A 15,870-nucleotide genomic window follows, 5' to 3' on the forward strand; every position below is an offset into this window, starting at 1 on the left:
CCCCCATCTGCTGACCATTTCAAAGATGCCATTCGATGGTTGTGTGTCGCGTGCAGGCACTCAAGCGGGACCCACCCACGATCAGGTAGTAAAGGTTGGTGAGCTTACTAACCTCGAATTAGACGATCCGTCACCGCCGCCCAAAAAAAAAAATAGTCGGCGGCGCGACACGCGTAACACGCCTTAACACGACCCGTGCACGAAACCGACACGTCTTAATTAATTGACGGGCGGCATTCCACGACCACGCGCAGCGGCCAACGAGGCCCAACGAAGCCGTACTGCTTCGAGTTTCGTCATCGCATGATTATCAGACAGGCACTGGCAGCGCATGCCTCGTCTATCTGTTGCTGCACCCCTCGTTTTGAATTTCGTGCATTGGCCGGCACCCTCGCCTTTCCATTTACAGAAAGAGCGAGACAAGCCTCTTGCCTGTGTAACACTCAAACGCCTCGACAGTAATTGTGTCCAATTGCTTTTTCCCGTTTCTTTTTTCTTGCTCCCTCTTCAGATCCCATCGCGGGCAGGCATCTGTAGCTACAGAGTACAAGGCTTGCCATCCGGCCGGGCCTCAATTGAATTGGCCCGTCTTGGTTAGCAGGCAAGGCCGTCTTGGGGCATTCTGCACCTCCAGGCTCCAGCTTCCCCTCCTCTCCACCATTCCACAGTCGAGTTGTCTCTCACTTACGCACGCACTTGTGCACGCATAACTACCGCGGCGCTGCCCTGCAACCAACCCACTTGCCTGCTCCGTTCTCCGCCATTCATTTCGCCTGCAGCTGGGACTCACAACCCGACAAACTCCCCTTCGTCGACGCTGCAAATTCTTGTCGTATTGGTATACTGTTGCGACCGGATTCCGAGTAGAGCAGCCGGGCATCACGCTGCCGATTTTGTGCGCGCGCACATGACCCTCGACTGCCCTCGGCCATCCATCTGTTCTTGAACGCCAGCTCCCTCCATCGCGAATTTCCAGGTGCCGCCCACACGGCGTCAATGCGCATAGTAATCGGCATCCCTCCCTTTTGGCCTCTTGCGTTTCTCAATTCAATTCTTTTCTTTAATGGCGCAAAATTTTGCCAACATGCCTTCAGCATCACAGTCATCTCAACAGTCTTTTACCATGAGCCAACAGTCCCAACCGAGGCATAGCGCCTCCTTCCACCAAAGCTATAATGGCGCAGACGGGCCCCAGATCTACTCTGTACGTGCTCTCAGTCCGTTTCAAACCAACTACTTGAAAGCATGTAGGTGGCTAACCGATTTGCTTTGTCGCAGGCTTCATATTCAGGTGTCGATGTCTACGAAATGGAGGTCAACAACGTGGCAGTCATGCGAAGACGTAACGATTCCTGGCTAAACGCCACCCAGATCCTCAAAGTCGCCGGCGTCGACAAGGGCAAGCGAACCAAGATTCTCGAAAAGGAGATACAAACAGGCGAGCACGAAAAGGTCCAGGGCGGCTATGGCAAATATCAGGGTACTTGGATCAAGTTTGAACGAGGCGTCGAAGTTTGTCGGCAGTATGGCGTAGAAGAGATTCTGCGACCACTTCTGACATACGATATGGGACAGGACGGTGGCGTTGCCGGCAGAGGAGATTTCAACACTCCCACCAAGGAGCAGGCCATGGCGGCTCAGAGGAAGCGACTGTACAACTCGGGGGTAGATGCCAGACCCAATGGCATGTCCGGCACCTTTTTCAAGAACATCTCTAGCACCGCCTCACATGCGGTTGCGGCCATCAGCAAAGCTCGCTTCGACTCTCCGGGGCCAAGAAGTCGAAACGGCCCCGCCCGAGCACCTAGCTTCAGCCGGCAGCCGTCGATGCAGAACGGCGATGAGTTCCCCGGAAACTCGCAACAGAGCTACACCTCCGACTACAGCCAACAATTGGATTCGGCATACTCTACGCAACAAGCAGCCGCCTTGGCTGGCATGCCCGAGCATGAGCCTCCTCGTAAACGCCAGCGGGTAACAATGACGCCAGTCGACAGTTTCAGTGGATACAACCAGAGTATGGACATGTATGGGACCGCCTTTCCAGGATCGCCCACTGAACCCAATGAGTCTTTCATGTACACCCAAAGTGCAATCCAAGATGGCGTCGCTGCCGGCGATGACGGCAATGGCCCCTTGCCTCCCTTGCCGTATGAAATGTCTCCTGACGTGGAAATGAAGCGCAACACCTTGATGGGCTTGTTCATGGATTCATCACCCAATGACACCTCGAAGCATGAGTTACTACGAACATTCAGTCCAGCAGAACTTGATATGCCTATCGATCCCCAGAGTCACACGGCGCTTCATTGGGCGGCCACACTGGCCCGTATGCCACTTCTGCGTGCCCTGATCGCAGCCGGCGCATCTCCATACCGGGTCAATGCATCCGGTGAAACTGCGTTAATGAGGGCCTGTTTAGTCACGAATTCGATGGACCAAGGCTCGTTTCCTGATCTTCTCGAGGTCCTTGGAGGCACCGTCGAGTCTCGAGACCACAAGGGTCGAACAGTGCTGCATCATATTGCTGTAACCAGCGCCGTCAAAGGTCGCAATGCTGCTAGTCGATATTATCTAGAGAGCCTTTTGGAATGGGTTGTTCGACAGGGTAGCGTACCGAGCAGCCAGGCCAATAGCAGCGTTCCCAATAGCTCACAATCCGTCATTCCTAAGATGGGAATTGCTCGTTTCATGAGTGAAATTGTCAATGCTCAGGATAGTTCAGGTGACACCGCTTTGAATATCGCGGCTAGAATTGGCAACCGGAGCATAATCTCACAGCTTCTCGAGGTCGGCGCAGACCCCAACATTGCCAATCGTGTCGGCCTGCGACCTCTTGATTTTGGCATTGGTGGTGACAATGCAGAGGAAAAGACCAGCAGCGAAATACCAGCTGAGAAGAACGGCGCTGCCGGGTCGAGTCAAAGGACGCGAGAGAGCAGTGATGAGATTATTGCGTGTAAGTTCCACCATAGCCACGTTGCGATACCTTTATGTAGCATAGTAGCTGACACGATGCAGCCATCACACATCTCCTCGGCGAGACGGGAACAGCTTTCCAGCAGGAAATGAAGTCCAAGCAAGTCTCATTAGACGCCATGCATGCGACGCTGCGCACGACCTCGACCCAGCTTGGTGACGCCCGCCGCAATCTCGAACAGCTAACCTCCACCGTCAAGAAGCAGCAACTTGCTCGGCAGAAGGTGTCCAACCTCGCACATGCCCGCGAAGACGAGCAGCTCCGCCTAATGAACGAACAACAGCGCTCATCACAGCCCAACCCCTCAGCGTCATGGGAGACTGAGTTATCAGCCATGCTCGAAGCAGCCGAAGAATCCACAAACAGCGGCGGTTTCGGCAGCGAGAGCATGCTCCCAACCGCCTCCATCCTCCGATCACGCATCCGTGCCATGGAAGCCCGCCGCGAAGTAACCCGCAAGATGGTCTCCGCACTCAAAGGACGCAGCCGCGACGTCGAAATCAAGTACCGCCGTGTCGTAGCTCTCTGTACAGGCGTCCAAGAGGGCGAGGTCGACGCCGTGGTAGACAACCTCCTCAAGGCTGTTGAAAGCGAGCGCGATGAGCTAGACATTGGCCGTGTACGAAGATTTCTAGGCGGAGTCGAAGGTGTGGTGCATTAATGATGGCTCCCCCCGGCGTTTTTTTTTCCTGGTTTCTTTTAAACTCCCGAGTGTTATGATATCCCGTTGGTTCATATGCTTGTAATACCTTCTGTTTTTTGGCGCTACTTGGACACGGGCTGTATTTTGGGTCCTTGGGATGGACTTTGTTTTGCCCCTTTCTCCCCCGTTGATGCCTGCCCTTTTTGGCTATGGGGTTTTTGTGTACAAAATGCGCTGTTGAGCGTCTGGATAGGCGTCGTGGTTGGCATTGTAATGATTATTATAGTACATTTCTGTAGGATTGCGGCTTGTTGCCTGGCAAGTAGTTCTGGAACCGATATTTGTCCGAGATCCTAATACAACCGATACGTTGATTCAGTTTCGTGTCCCCTTGTTCAGCTGCGCTTGTTTGTAGTGTCGGGGGATTAGTATAGTATTATGCGACATGTACGTCTGGCCTTGACTATCCATTCTACGCATAAACCAGGCCTATGCTCCTTGTCCCGGACCCCCATCATCCAACCATTGCTCCCAAACGCCATGCCATGCTTAAAAATGCGCCTAGTCAACATCCAACCAAACAAAACGCCAGAAACACACTCCCCTACGCCACTCCATTGCGGTATACTCCTTCCCATTTCTGCTCCACGTCCCCTACTTTTGTCTTCAACTGCTGGATCTCCTGGTCCAACTCGTCAACATTGCGTGACAAGGCGCCGACTTCTTCGAATCGTCGCGCTCCCGAGGCAGAACGAATCATCTCCTCAACCATGAATTTTTGCTCCTCCAGGATGGCTAATCGCTCCTTGAGGTCCTTCTCTTCTGTTTCCAATTGGCTGACAACGGTGCTACTCTCACTGGCTGCTTGAGATCCGGCGTCTGAAGCGAGTTCCGAATGCCGCAAGCTCGAGGTAGATTGCGACGGCGTTGCGAGAAAACGAGAAGACTGTGACGGTGTAGAGCGATGTCGCAACACCTGTGGCAAGCTCTTCAGCGGCAACATGTTTGTATGTAGGAAATTATTCGTGTATGAGTATACGGCTTGTTGTAACATTTGCTGCGTCGGGCTGTCTGTTTTCAAGTCCCGAATTCTCTTTGCTGCCATCCCATACTTGCCGAAACTATCAATCAACCTTCTACGAATCTTGCCGGCTTCTTGGATTTGCGCATGACTCGGTGGAGGTACGGATAGGTCCATCTCTCCGTTGGGCAGCGTTGGCGTTTGCAAAGCTTGGAGAGCTCGGTGAAATGAAGGGAGCAATTGGCGAATACCTCGTTCAAATTGTCGCAGGGTTTCATATGCCTTCTGATCTGGAGGCTTGCGCAGTAGCGACTCGGTGAAGTCACGGCCGGAGAAAATGGTATGGTTGCATTCACGGCACATGCGTATATTGAGTGCGAGGCTATTCTCTCCATTTGCCTCGGGCTTCTCGGTTCCATTTCTGGGCGGCGCTGCAAGTCGGTCAGTCCATCATCTCAAAATTATATTTTTACACGTTCTTACCAGGGGCAACATTGAGGCTGACTTCCGAGGAGCACCCAGTTTGACTGTCCGCACAGACAACTCGCCCACATATTCGACAATGATGTCGTCTAAACGTCCACGAGCCAAACTCTTGTTGACAAAATGGACATTTTGACACCTTTTCATCGTCCTCCCAGGTGACAAGAGATTGCTCTATTAGTTTTCGATTATTTTTCTGTCCAGTAAGGGTCGATACAGGGGAAAGCAATGATCCATTGTGCGACGGCAGCTTATCGGGCGGGTTGGCTAATATCCTCGTCAACTTAGACAACCGTTTCTCCAGTCTTGAAACTTCCAGTTTTTGTCGCTCCACCTTTTCCATTCTAATCTCAGCAAACGTTTTCATGTGATCTACTAGCACTCCATTGTGGTCGTTGTACCCGTCCCTAGATTTATAGCATGTTTCACAGACTCTTGCCCAGTATCCTCGTACGGGTTCGTGGTTCGCGCTTCTGCTAAGTTTCATTTGGTACATTGTATGTTCTTCGCAGAATAGTCGGCCGCAATGCCTACAGTTAATACTGCCATTCATAGGGCCCAGCCTCTTGCCACACGCAGGGTCTGTACATAAATCATGGCTCGTCGGCCGTTGCCAGTGGTTTCGAGTGATGAGATCGTCGGGGTCTATAGGTGTCTCAAGTGACGCTTTTCCTGCGGCCGTCGCTGGGGCAGAAATAGGGTGCGATTCGTTTGACTCGAAAACTTCCAGCCCACGTAGCTTCTGGTTTATGAGAGATAATGGCTGGAAACGCTTGGCTTTGAGAACCTGCTTATCAAACCAGGTTTTGACCTCATCCTGCGCTGCTTCTGGTAGTTCCTGGTGGCTATCGTCGATATGTCGGTTGAGCTGGAGTAAGGTGACCTATTACAAAAACTTAGAGATGCTGTTATAGAGTCGATGCTCGACCGGTGATGCGTACCATTTCTTCGTTACATATTGGGCAAACCAGGCCAGTAGCGTCGGTTGCATTGTTCTTCCTCTGGGATCCGACGCTTATGCTAGCACCGATGTCCTGACCGAGCTCGGGTAAGCTCGCACTAGCTGGCGGTGACATTGATATTGAGCCCATAGACGCGGTGCTCTCGGACGGAGGAAGCGGGCTCGCGGATCTGGGAACTGATGGGGAACTCGGAGGTGCCAGACCCTTGCCGCTGCCGAGAATACGGCCGCCTCCAAGTTTACGTCCAGACATGGCTGCAGAAGGACGAGGCTTGCTGGGTATTGAAGTTGGAAGGCGAGCCACGGTCAAGGTCAAGGGAGACGAAGAACAAAGCAACTCGAAACGACGAGACGACCAGGCGCGGTCGAGCTACGTGCCTCGAGCTGCGCTGACGTGTGCGGGAGCATGCAAGGCTGCAGAATGGTGAAGACGGAATAGAGCCAAGCCAGGGTTTAGGAAATAGAAGCGGAAAGATTAAGCAAGCAAGGAAGTGAAGTTGGATGTGGCGATGATGCGACTCGTTTGATGATCGTCCTTTGTCAATCAACTGGCCCCCGCCGCCTTGCCGAGTACCAGCTGGTAGGTTGCCAGCGTCCAGTCTGGTCAGATTGACATCCGGCCCACATGCAGCATCTCCCACGCGGCACACAAGCACAATCGCTGGCGGCTCCGGGCTAGAGAGTGGCCCCACAGCGGACACTCGTGCACCTGGCCGTTCAATGTTACCCACTCGAGCACTTGAGCACCTCCATGTCCGGTTCGCAATATTGAACTGATAATGATAAGGTCGTCAAGTGGCAGCTCTAGTCCCGTCAACTGGCCCAGCTTACCAGCCAGCTATGTACTTTCAATGAACCAGCCAAGCTTAGCGCTTCCACCCGATCATCGGCATCTCGACCCAACCTTTTTTTTTTGTCCTACACTCCCGTCCATCTTCTCCAGCTCACATTTTTCGGTCGCGCCATGGCTAGGAAATTTCCAGAGGTGCAGCCAGGAGGGAGTCTCATATTGGCCTGGCAGATCAAGGACAAGAAGGTACTCGTCGTCGGCGGCGGCGAGGTAAGCCACACGAAACTCCAATGCTATGAGACTGTCGCAAATGCAACACCGCTCGATGCCATGGAATAATACCCCGGCGCTCAGCTGCTAACTAGAATTTGCAAACCAGGTAGCTGCAGGCCGTATCCTCAACTGTCTCAATGCCGATGCCAGTGTCACCGTCGTCTGTCCTGCCTCGGGCCTCAATGCCGAGGTAGCCTTCCGCGTTGCCCAGAAGCAAGTTACACACGTCGACCGAGTATTCGAGCCTTCAGATTTGGAAGGTGCCGAAATGGTCCTTGTGGCCATTGACGATCCCGTCGCCTCTACCGTTATATGGAAGCTGTGCAAGGAGAAGAAAATTCCTGCCAATATCGCCGACGTGCCCCCTGAGTGCGACTTCTACTTTGGCAGCGTACACCGCGATGGTCCGCTTCAGATCATGGTGAGCACCAATGGCAAAGGTCCCAGACTTGCAGCCTCTATCCGGCGGTTTATTGCTGGCAAGTTGCCGAGGAACGCGGGCAATGCTGTCGAGTCAATTGGTCTGCTTCGGACAAAGCTGCGCAAGGTTGCACCAAATGCGGAGGATGGTCCAAAGAGAATGCGATGGTGCGTCTGCATACGTTGAAAGACTACGAGTCATTTGCCAAGCTTAACCAGCTAACTCGATGCTATTGCAGGATGTCTAAGGTTAGCGATACCTACAAGTGGGATGAAATGTGCAGCCTCACGGTAGAAGACATGGATAACCTGCTGCTCTTCTACCCGGCTGATAAGGTCCCTTCCATGGATATTTTGCTGGCCCTCAGAGGTGGGAATGATGTGAGAAAGCTCGATGTGTTTGACGGTTCTTTTGGATTTAGCGTGGGGGCATAAAGTGCTGGTTCACTAGCGTTTTGCAGCATTTGATTCACCGTCTTTGGGAAGCTATTTTGCGACAGGCTAGGATCGGAAATCCAGATTGCATGGAGCTATGTAAATTTAATTTATTTACTTATTTTGTTGAAACCATAAATGTGGTTTAAAAATATGAGAGCTCTTGTTGGTGATGTATTTTATGCGCCGGATTTTAGTCGTTTGCTCGCTTGGCCGACCTGAGAACTATCCCCTTCCATAAGTAAAGGCATTAAAGTCGCGGGGTGTGTATGTGTGTTTTGCTAAATACTACCTTTGATCGCTCTTCTAAGGCTCTCTTTTTTCTTTTCTCCTTTTCTTTTCTATTTTAGCAAATTCGATATTAGGCAGTGTACGCAGGGATTAACAAAAGCCAAGCTTGATGTGTTGGTGGAGAACTGAACGTCGTTGCAACCTGCGCGATTCTGAAGGATATTCTGAAGCTATCTAGTCCGTACTCAGTACCAGGAATACAAAAGAACAGAAATTCGAAATTCAAACTTGAAAACGTTACAAAGTTTAAAGAAATGAATTTCCTTAATCCTTTCTTTTCATCGGGATCAACATCATTGACGATTTTTATGTATGTAACTATCCGATAGTTGTTCATCGAAGGGTAAATAGTTTCAATTGCCCCAAGCAAAACCTTAGTCATCAAAATTATTGCGCGCTGATAGAACACCAAGACAACTTCAACCCGCCCAACAGCAAAGCCCGCCGCATCCAGGTTTTCACTTCTTTCTTCAGAGATTCACGTGGTATATGTCACTCTGTTCGTTACGAACACCATTTTACAAGGCATAATCGTACTAGAAAGAGTGCGACGCGTCAGCCTCACGCGACACCAAGCTTTTGCATTGTGACGGCTGCAAAGACACGATGCCGCCGAGAGCTGGACGTTCTCGTAATGATTTGGCAGACGACGACAGTGACGCCGCAGAAGAAGTCTTGCCTCCATTTTTCAACACCACTTTCTCTACGCACCGCGTGTCTCCATTATACGTGGGACGACAGGAACTAACGTCATCGCGGCTGGAGCAGCTGGCTCATCGCCTTCGGGATACACTGGTAGGAGATGTTGTACGCGGTATTCAAATTGGTCTCGAGTCGACAGACACGCCAGCTGGGCAAGTTGGCTCGCTTAGGTCGGTCAAGATTCGCTGGTTTCATGCACAGAGATTGCTGGATCGTGACCTCTTCTACACGGAACAAGATGGAGGCTCTGGGCTCACCGACACAGTGATGCGCCAATGGAACCGACTACAGGAGACATACAAAAGAGGCCTCTGGATTGAAATACGACATGAGAACGCGGCTTACATCGCACTGCTACTGCCGGGACACCCAGGCACTGTGAAGGATAGAAGATCAGGAACGCATGGCTTCACCATGCAGTCTGATGGCAACGCTCCCGATACCAAGATCAACCAAGATCAATTCATCCATCTGCCACTTCTCCTATTACGGATGCCGCAAGCTCTCAAAGGTGTAATTGGCGATTGGATATCAACCACATTTGACTGCCGAGTAAGCAAGCTGAACTTGGGTACACGAACGCTCGTCACAGTCTGGGAGGATTGGATCAAGACGGCAGGTTTGCCGGGAAAGGGCCCAGACTTTGCAATTTCGCTAGCATTTAATGCCCCGATAGCTAAGAAAGAGCCGTCTGGCCCGACAGAATCGGAGGATGAAAGTGACAACGACGGCATGTCATCGGATCCAGGACTCCGTGGCATGGACATTACCATCGCGCCGCAGGATCTACGCCGTTTTTTCCGCCGCGGTGAGCAATCCGGCGAAATGTACAGAAGCAGCAGCTCGGGCCCTTGGGAGAACGATATCAGGGAACGTCGACGGCTGGCTGGTGGAAACGCAGATGACGGCTGGGGTTGGCGGGCAAGCCAGGAACCAGATGAGCATCCATTCACCGAGGCACTCGCCCGTTATCTTGACCATCACCTCGCGCTCAACATGTTCCATCCCAGTGTGCGGGTTGTGCAGATTTCATGCGGTGGATTTATGCTTGCACAATCCCGCTTGAAGATCGTCAAAGTTGGTTCCGTGTCGGACGAACTTGCGCGAGCGGCATGGGTCTTTGTCACACGACTGGGCGAACGACTCCGTGCAGACCATCTGGTTGATCTCGGCTTATGAGGGAGCGCCCCGACTTGGGAAGGTCCCGAGGGTTCCAAAGGCTCTAACAACACGACAATACCAAATCTCCAGAGCACTAGGCGCATTACGAACTACTTGCATACATGACACCACGAGATGCTATTACTCTCAAGCCCCGCCGACATCGGCGACGCTGCATGTTCGCGCATGGCTGCCCAGCAGGCCCCCGCAAAGCCTCGTTTGTGAGACATGCGCCAACCCATCATGCAAGTGGCCCGCCAGAAGGGTAAGGTTTATTGTTATTATCTCACGATGGTGCCTTTTGGCTATTTTCGACAAGATCAGGTGGCCATTTCACCTGTTTCCGGACACGCAGCCCACCATTCGATGGCTCTCCTCTAGCGGTCTGGACGGATGGGCCGGGATCAATCAGAGGAACTGGCGTAATTGGCGCGCAATTGTCTTTCTAGCTTATTAGTAACAGCGCTATAAGGGGAAAACTTTGACTAAGAAGTTGTCCGCTATAGGGAGAATCGCAACGGTAAACCCACTTTTGCCCGTACAAACACTTCGCGACATTCGTCAGAATCATCACCGGCATGTATCGGCATCCGACGGGCCTTGTGGGAGGGAGGTGGTTGCGAACCCCGCCACTGGCACTGGCAGAGTTTTGAAGTCTGGCAGCCAGTCGAGGCCCCGTGTCTGATGGCTGTGTTCCTGGATTCTCAACTACTTGGAATGTTGATTCCATCTTCGCTGTCTTTCCACTGGAACCCCGTTGTAGACGAAAACGTTCAAGCCCGAGGACCTCGCAAAGACACCCGGCATACCAGGTTGTCTATATGTCATCGAGCGTTGCTGGTTTGGAGATATTAAGCAAAAACAGAAAGGGCCCAACGTTTATGTACCCCGACCTGCCACTCATCGTTTATTACCAACAAGAAAAATGCCTGACACAGGATACACCGCCAAAGAGAAGTATAGCTTCTTGGATGATTACAGTGAAGGAGCTCATCCACAGCTTCTGGAGGCACTCATTACCAGCAATCATACGCAGGAAACCGGGTACGGTAACGACAGATACTCTGCTGAGGCGAAGCAAAACATTCGCGCCCATCTAGGCCGCGATGACGTTGGTGTGTTCTTTGTTCCTAGTGGTACATCGGCAAATGCCATCTCCATTGCTGCGTGCCTTCGACCGCACGAAGCTGTCATCGCTGCCAGCTCTGGTCACATTGTTACGAGAGAGACTGGAGCTGTGGAGGCGAGCGGCCACAAGATCATCAATGTTCCTCCCACGAATGGCAAGTTGACACCCGAGACCATCAACAAGGCTTTGGATGACAATTGGCACTTCCCGCACATGGCCAAGCCCCGGCTGGTTTACATTTCAAACGCTACTGAAGTCGGCACGGTCTACTCCAAGGAAGAATTGACGGCAATCAAGACGCTTTGCGAATTGAAGGGACTCTTGCTGTTCATGGACGGTGCCCGCATTGGCGCCGCGCTCACCTCGACAAAGAATGACATGACTCTTGCCGACATTCTTGAGCTAACCGACATCTTCTGGATTGGGGGCACCAAGAACGGCGCACTGCTTGGCGAGGCCGTGATTGTCAAGCACCCCGTTCTCGCGCAAGATTTCGAGTTCTACATCAAGCAGCACGGGTCCCTTCTGGCCAAGAGCCGCATCATGGGCGTTGAGTTTGCAGAGCTCTTCCGAGATAACTTGTACTATGACCTTGCGCGGCGGGCAAACAGCGCAGCGGAGAAGCTGTCGCGGACCATTGTCGGAGCCGGCTACGTGCTGCGCGCAGAGACGGAGACCAACCAGGTGTTTGCCATTCTCCCGACGGATCTTGTGCAGGAGCTCCAGAAGGACTTTACTTTCTACGTCTGGGAAAGGTGTGGAGAGGATTGGGCCGTGGTACGGCTTCTCACCACCTGGGCCACGGACATTGGGCAGCTGGAGAAGTTCAACCAGACGGTATTGAGCTGGGCTCAGTAATGACGATTCCTACCCACAGCGTTGACGCCTACATTTGCAACTGATGACGACTACAAGGAGCAGGGTGACCAAAGGGAAAGGGGGGCTCCACCTGATGAGACGATGATGACATTTTCCCTAATAGATTAATACAGTTACGCTTTTCTTTTGCATCGTCTTTTTTTTTTAATTTTGCACCCATTTGATAATGATATCGTTGCGCGGGGGGGGCTTGACTGGTGCTGTTGGAAGTGTGGAACAATGGGTTCGAATGCAAGCCTCCAAAAATACACTGGCACGCTGTTTGGCTCGACGCAAAGATTCCAGAGGCAAATGAGACTCGCATAGCTCAGCCATCGGCTCTGGCAAAGCATCCCATTCGCCAACATTGTTGTAGAAGCACTATCGCGGTGTCTGACGGTCTGTTTGCCTTTTTGCCTGCCCACTTTTCCCGTCAACCCGTCCCATCCGCTGCAGCCTGTCGATACTCGTTATCGCCCTCTGCAAACGGAGCAATTGAGTCAATTCTTTATGGCAAACCCAGCCAACGGCCATGGAGCCTGCCGCGGAACCCGGGAACGTGGCAACGGGCATCTTGTCCCCATTCCAGAAAAGCTAGCTCTGTGTCAGCTTATTTCATGCAGGCCTGGGATGACCAACACTCTCATTGCATTGATTGTCGTAGGGTCAAGTCTTTGTGGGTGAGACGACGAGGAGCACAGGGAGACCTCGTGGCGTCAAGGCCCAATGATGTCGGACGGCCACGACAACAGGCGGCGGCTGGGCATGGCCAAGCCGTACGTGCTGGTCAAATGACCCGTAATACTAGATATCTGTTGATTCTTGATTTCAACAATAACATGTTAAATTCAACCACCGTTCTCGACGGCCAGCATCCAGCAACCGAAATGACGGCAAGCCCAGCTTCATACGAATCCGTAGCCTCGAGCTAGTCAAACGATCGTCAGGCCGGCTCAGGCCATTACACGTTCATACTCGACAATTACACCATCTACTCCCCCTAGCTGCCCTCTCGGATCCTGTACGAAATTAGCAATGCCCCCCTGCGACGCGGCCACCACCGTCTACGGCGTCCAAAAGGTGCGATACCACCTAGATGCCCACATTCAATAGAAGGATGAAAACGGTGTGGTGACTGCGCTGGAAAGGAGGCTGAGGAGGAACGAGGATGGGACCGTGGACGTGTTGCCGAGGTTGGATATGATAGTGACGCTCGAGGGGAAGATTTAGATTTGCTGGTGACTTTTTGGGCAGCGAGGCTGTGGAAGGAGGCCAAAGGGGACTTGAAGAAGCCTATTACGTGGGAAGACTGTAAGTGAATCCTTTGCGTATCGGGCATTTCAGGCATTGCTGATGGGTCATGTAGTTAAGCGGATTGCGAGCGGAAAGACACACATGTTGAGCGTCGGTGCTTTGGGACTCGCTGGTGCATCGGCTGCCTTCTGATGGTCGCGGTGAATCCGGTCGGTCTGGGGAATCAGGAGATGCGGGTGACTTGCTGATGGACGACTGTACACCATGCTGCGCTTTTTTATGGGCGTGCCGGTTTCGTTTTCACATACTCTAACTTTCCAATATCACTATGTGCAACCATGTGTGGACAGCACTTTTGCATACTCGTGTACGGTTCCAACCCGTCAAATATGCAAGCCGGATACTGGAAGAAGCCTGGATGGGCAGCTGTCAGTTCGAGGTTTTCTTCAGCGTTGCTTTTAAATCGAGTAAGTATTGTTTATACTCTTCTTCATGATACTACTTGCTGCTACAGGGTATGGATATGGGGGGGTTGGCTTGTGAGCTATTAATGTGGAATATCTTAATGTTGGGTAGCAAAAGACCTTGATACAAAAGTGTAGCACTCGGACTACATGTCGTATCCTGGGTTTATCGTATCCATCATTGGATACAGGTCTGGCATAAAAAATCAGTAGACTGCCTGGTTCACTCACGTAGAACCTCGAAATTCAGGATCGGAGCGTCACTAATTAAGCATAGGCTCTCGACAGGACGGAGACTGTTGGCTCGACCTTTATTCCCCTGCTCATTTGCACGAGCTGACGCAGCTGAGGCTGGAGGCAGCCGCTGTTTGGTAACAATTTTTTTTAGAAGCATCATATCATTAGAAGAGATGGGTCGAGCGTCGGAGTCGTGCGAATATCAGCTGGGGTGGCGACTGGCTCCAAGTAGGGCGGCGGATGGGAAACGCAGCCCGTCGTTACCCCGTGCTGATGCAGTGAGGCCAGAAGCAGGACGTCCACCCGTATCGGGCGATAATAAACCGTGGCTTGTACTGAGTAGACAATTGCGCGCTGATCAGCAAAGTGCACCAGTCCCTCGGATAGTCGGCACGTCGAATGCTGCATCACATGACGGTAAATCCGCCAAGTTACAAAACGATACAGTAATAGAGGCGTGATGGGATACGCTGGCTGCTTGGGCATCATATCAAAAAGCCGAGGGTACGTCTGCCGAAACATTCGGGACCAGGAACCGGAAACAGTTTGTGGAGGAGGTTCTGTCTATCCTTTGTGCGATGCGATTCTGTCGACAGACGCATGGGTGTGACGACCCCAAGTGTACCGACCAGTGTGTCTGTGGGGGGGAAGAGCTGGGTTGCTCCGACAGTGACTCGGCGAGAGTGGTACTCATCGGGGTATGTTGGCATGGCCAGACGTGCCAAAATCATAAGTAACATTCCGAATTTCGAGGTGCCATGTTCCTCGAGATGCCTTGTGCGGGATGAGGACTCAAGTGCTTTGAATGCACACATGCATGTGGATTCGGCACCAGGACGACGTCGGGACATCTGGGCCAAACCGGAGTCACTGCCAACTGGACCCTTCCAAGTCGGTTGAATTTGGCAACTTGGGGCCTGACACCTGCGGGAGCTCCTTCCCCACCAACGTGCCAGTTGAAGCCACAGATTTACCTGCAGATGTCCGTTTCAACTTGGACCAGATAAGTCCGCATGTCTGAGCTGCATTCAATCTTTGGCCGCGTCCAGCCAACTTCAAAGGAACTCGCGTGAGTTTAGAACCTCGGAGGCCTCTCATATGCTCCTCTCCTATACCCTGTCCGTATCCCCCATCCAGAGCGGGGAATCCGAGGCAGTAGCTTGCCGTTCTGACATCCCAGACTTCCGGTGCTGGTGTTGGCCATTTCCTTGATTTACGTTTTGGTATATCCAACCTTGGAGCGAGATCGCGGCGCAACCTACCCTAATTCTACATTATTCGAGGGCCCCTGAAGTGTTGACTGACCTCTGCCCTAGCCGTCGTGGACGTCGCGTCGATCATTGTGCGACTGGGTCAATGAGCCAAATAAGCACACGGGTCAAGTCGATGATCTGCACCTCAGACAATTATTTCCGCTGCAAGTCCGGATCCTGCAAGCTCCCCCTCCCAGCTCCAGTCCTCCCACTTGTCCGTTCAGGTGTTTGGTCAGCCCGTCCCAACATCCCCCAGCTGCAGGACTCTAGCGCAATCGTTGGTGGTCACAATTGGGCTGCTGGCTTACTAGACTCCGGGCACTAATAATATATCCGACAAGGAAAAAGAAGGCTTGCTGGGACTCCGACAATAGGTTGCGACAGCAGGTGGACGGACCATATGTGCACACTCGTGAGAGATTCTTGCTCCGCTGGCAGACTTAAACCTCATCACAGACTCGGTGTCTAATGCGTGGACGACCAAGGTTCAATTTCGCTCCCGTTCTGACTATCCC

The 15,870-nt window shown here is 52.3% G+C and overlaps 7 protein-coding genes across 7 annotated transcripts; 5 read left to right on the plus strand and 2 right to left on the minus strand.

Annotated features, from left to right (window-relative positions):
* Positions 1 to 1,084: 1,084 nt before the first annotated feature.
* MAA_02803 (ankyrin repeat domain-containing protein 52) lies at positions 1,085 to 3,641 on the plus strand (the record flags this gene model as incomplete). Its single annotated transcript, XM_007820801.1, has 3 exons — positions 1,085 to 1,204; positions 1,279 to 2,959; positions 3,022 to 3,641. 3 exons carry the CDS (start codon positions 1,085 to 1,087, stop codon positions 3,639 to 3,641), a joined length of 2,421 nt encoding a protein of 806 aa, XP_007818992.1.
* A 586-nt stretch (positions 3,642 to 4,227) lies between these two features.
* MAA_02804 (zinc finger domain-containing protein) lies at positions 4,228 to 6,341 on the minus strand (the record flags this gene model as incomplete). The annotated part of the gene is made up of 3 exons (XM_007820802.2): positions 4,228 to 5,075; positions 5,128 to 6,010; positions 6,069 to 6,341. The coding sequence occupies 3 exons, from the start codon at positions 6,339 to 6,341 to the stop codon at positions 4,228 to 4,230; spliced, it is 2,004 nt and encodes a 667-aa protein (XP_007818993.2).
* Positions 6,342 to 7,052: 711 nt separating this feature from the next.
* On the plus strand, positions 7,053 to 8,006 carry MAA_02805 (NAD(P)-binding domain protein; the record flags this gene model as incomplete). The annotated part of the gene is made up of 3 exons (XM_007820803.1): positions 7,053 to 7,148; positions 7,258 to 7,739; positions 7,811 to 8,006. 3 exons carry the CDS (start codon positions 7,053 to 7,055, stop codon positions 8,004 to 8,006), a joined length of 774 nt encoding a protein of 257 aa, XP_007818994.1.
* Positions 8,007 to 8,903: 897 nt separating this feature from the next.
* Positions 8,904 to 10,178, plus strand: MAA_02806 (siroheme synthase; the record flags this gene model as incomplete). The annotated part of the gene is made up of 1 exon (XM_007820804.1): positions 8,904 to 10,178. The coding sequence occupies one exon, from the start codon at positions 8,904 to 8,906 to the stop codon at positions 10,176 to 10,178; it is 1,275 nt and encodes a 424-aa protein (XP_007818995.1).
* Positions 10,179 to 11,085: 907 nt separating this feature from the next.
* MAA_02807 (Pyridoxal phosphate-dependent transferase, major domain protein) lies at positions 11,086 to 12,147 on the plus strand (the record flags this gene model as incomplete). Its single annotated transcript, XM_007820805.1, has 1 exon — positions 11,086 to 12,147. The coding sequence occupies one exon, from the start codon at positions 11,086 to 11,088 to the stop codon at positions 12,145 to 12,147; it is 1,062 nt and encodes a 353-aa protein (XP_007818996.1).
* A 1,035-nt stretch (positions 12,148 to 13,182) lies between these two features.
* MAA_11097 (uncharacterized protein) lies at positions 13,183 to 13,593 on the plus strand (the record flags this gene model as incomplete). The annotated part of the gene is made up of 3 exons (XM_011413063.1): positions 13,183 to 13,227; positions 13,296 to 13,458; positions 13,514 to 13,593. The coding sequence occupies 3 exons, from the start codon at positions 13,183 to 13,185 to the stop codon at positions 13,591 to 13,593; spliced, it is 288 nt and encodes a 95-aa protein (XP_011411365.1).
* A 994-nt stretch (positions 13,594 to 14,587) lies between these two features.
* MAA_11098 (C-type cyclin) lies at positions 14,588 to 14,953 on the minus strand (the record flags this gene model as incomplete). The annotated part of the gene is made up of 1 exon (XM_011413064.1): positions 14,588 to 14,953. One exon carries the CDS (start codon positions 14,951 to 14,953, stop codon positions 14,588 to 14,590), a length of 366 nt encoding a protein of 121 aa, XP_011411366.1.
* Positions 14,954 to 15,870: the final 917 nt, after the last annotated feature.

This window comes from Metarhizium robertsii, assembly GCF_000187425.2.
Source record: "Metarhizium robertsii ARSEF 23 chromosome Unknown MAA_Scf_4, whole genome shotgun sequence".
Classification (NCBI taxonomy): Eukaryota; Fungi; Ascomycota; class Sordariomycetes; order Hypocreales; family Clavicipitaceae; genus Metarhizium; species Metarhizium robertsii.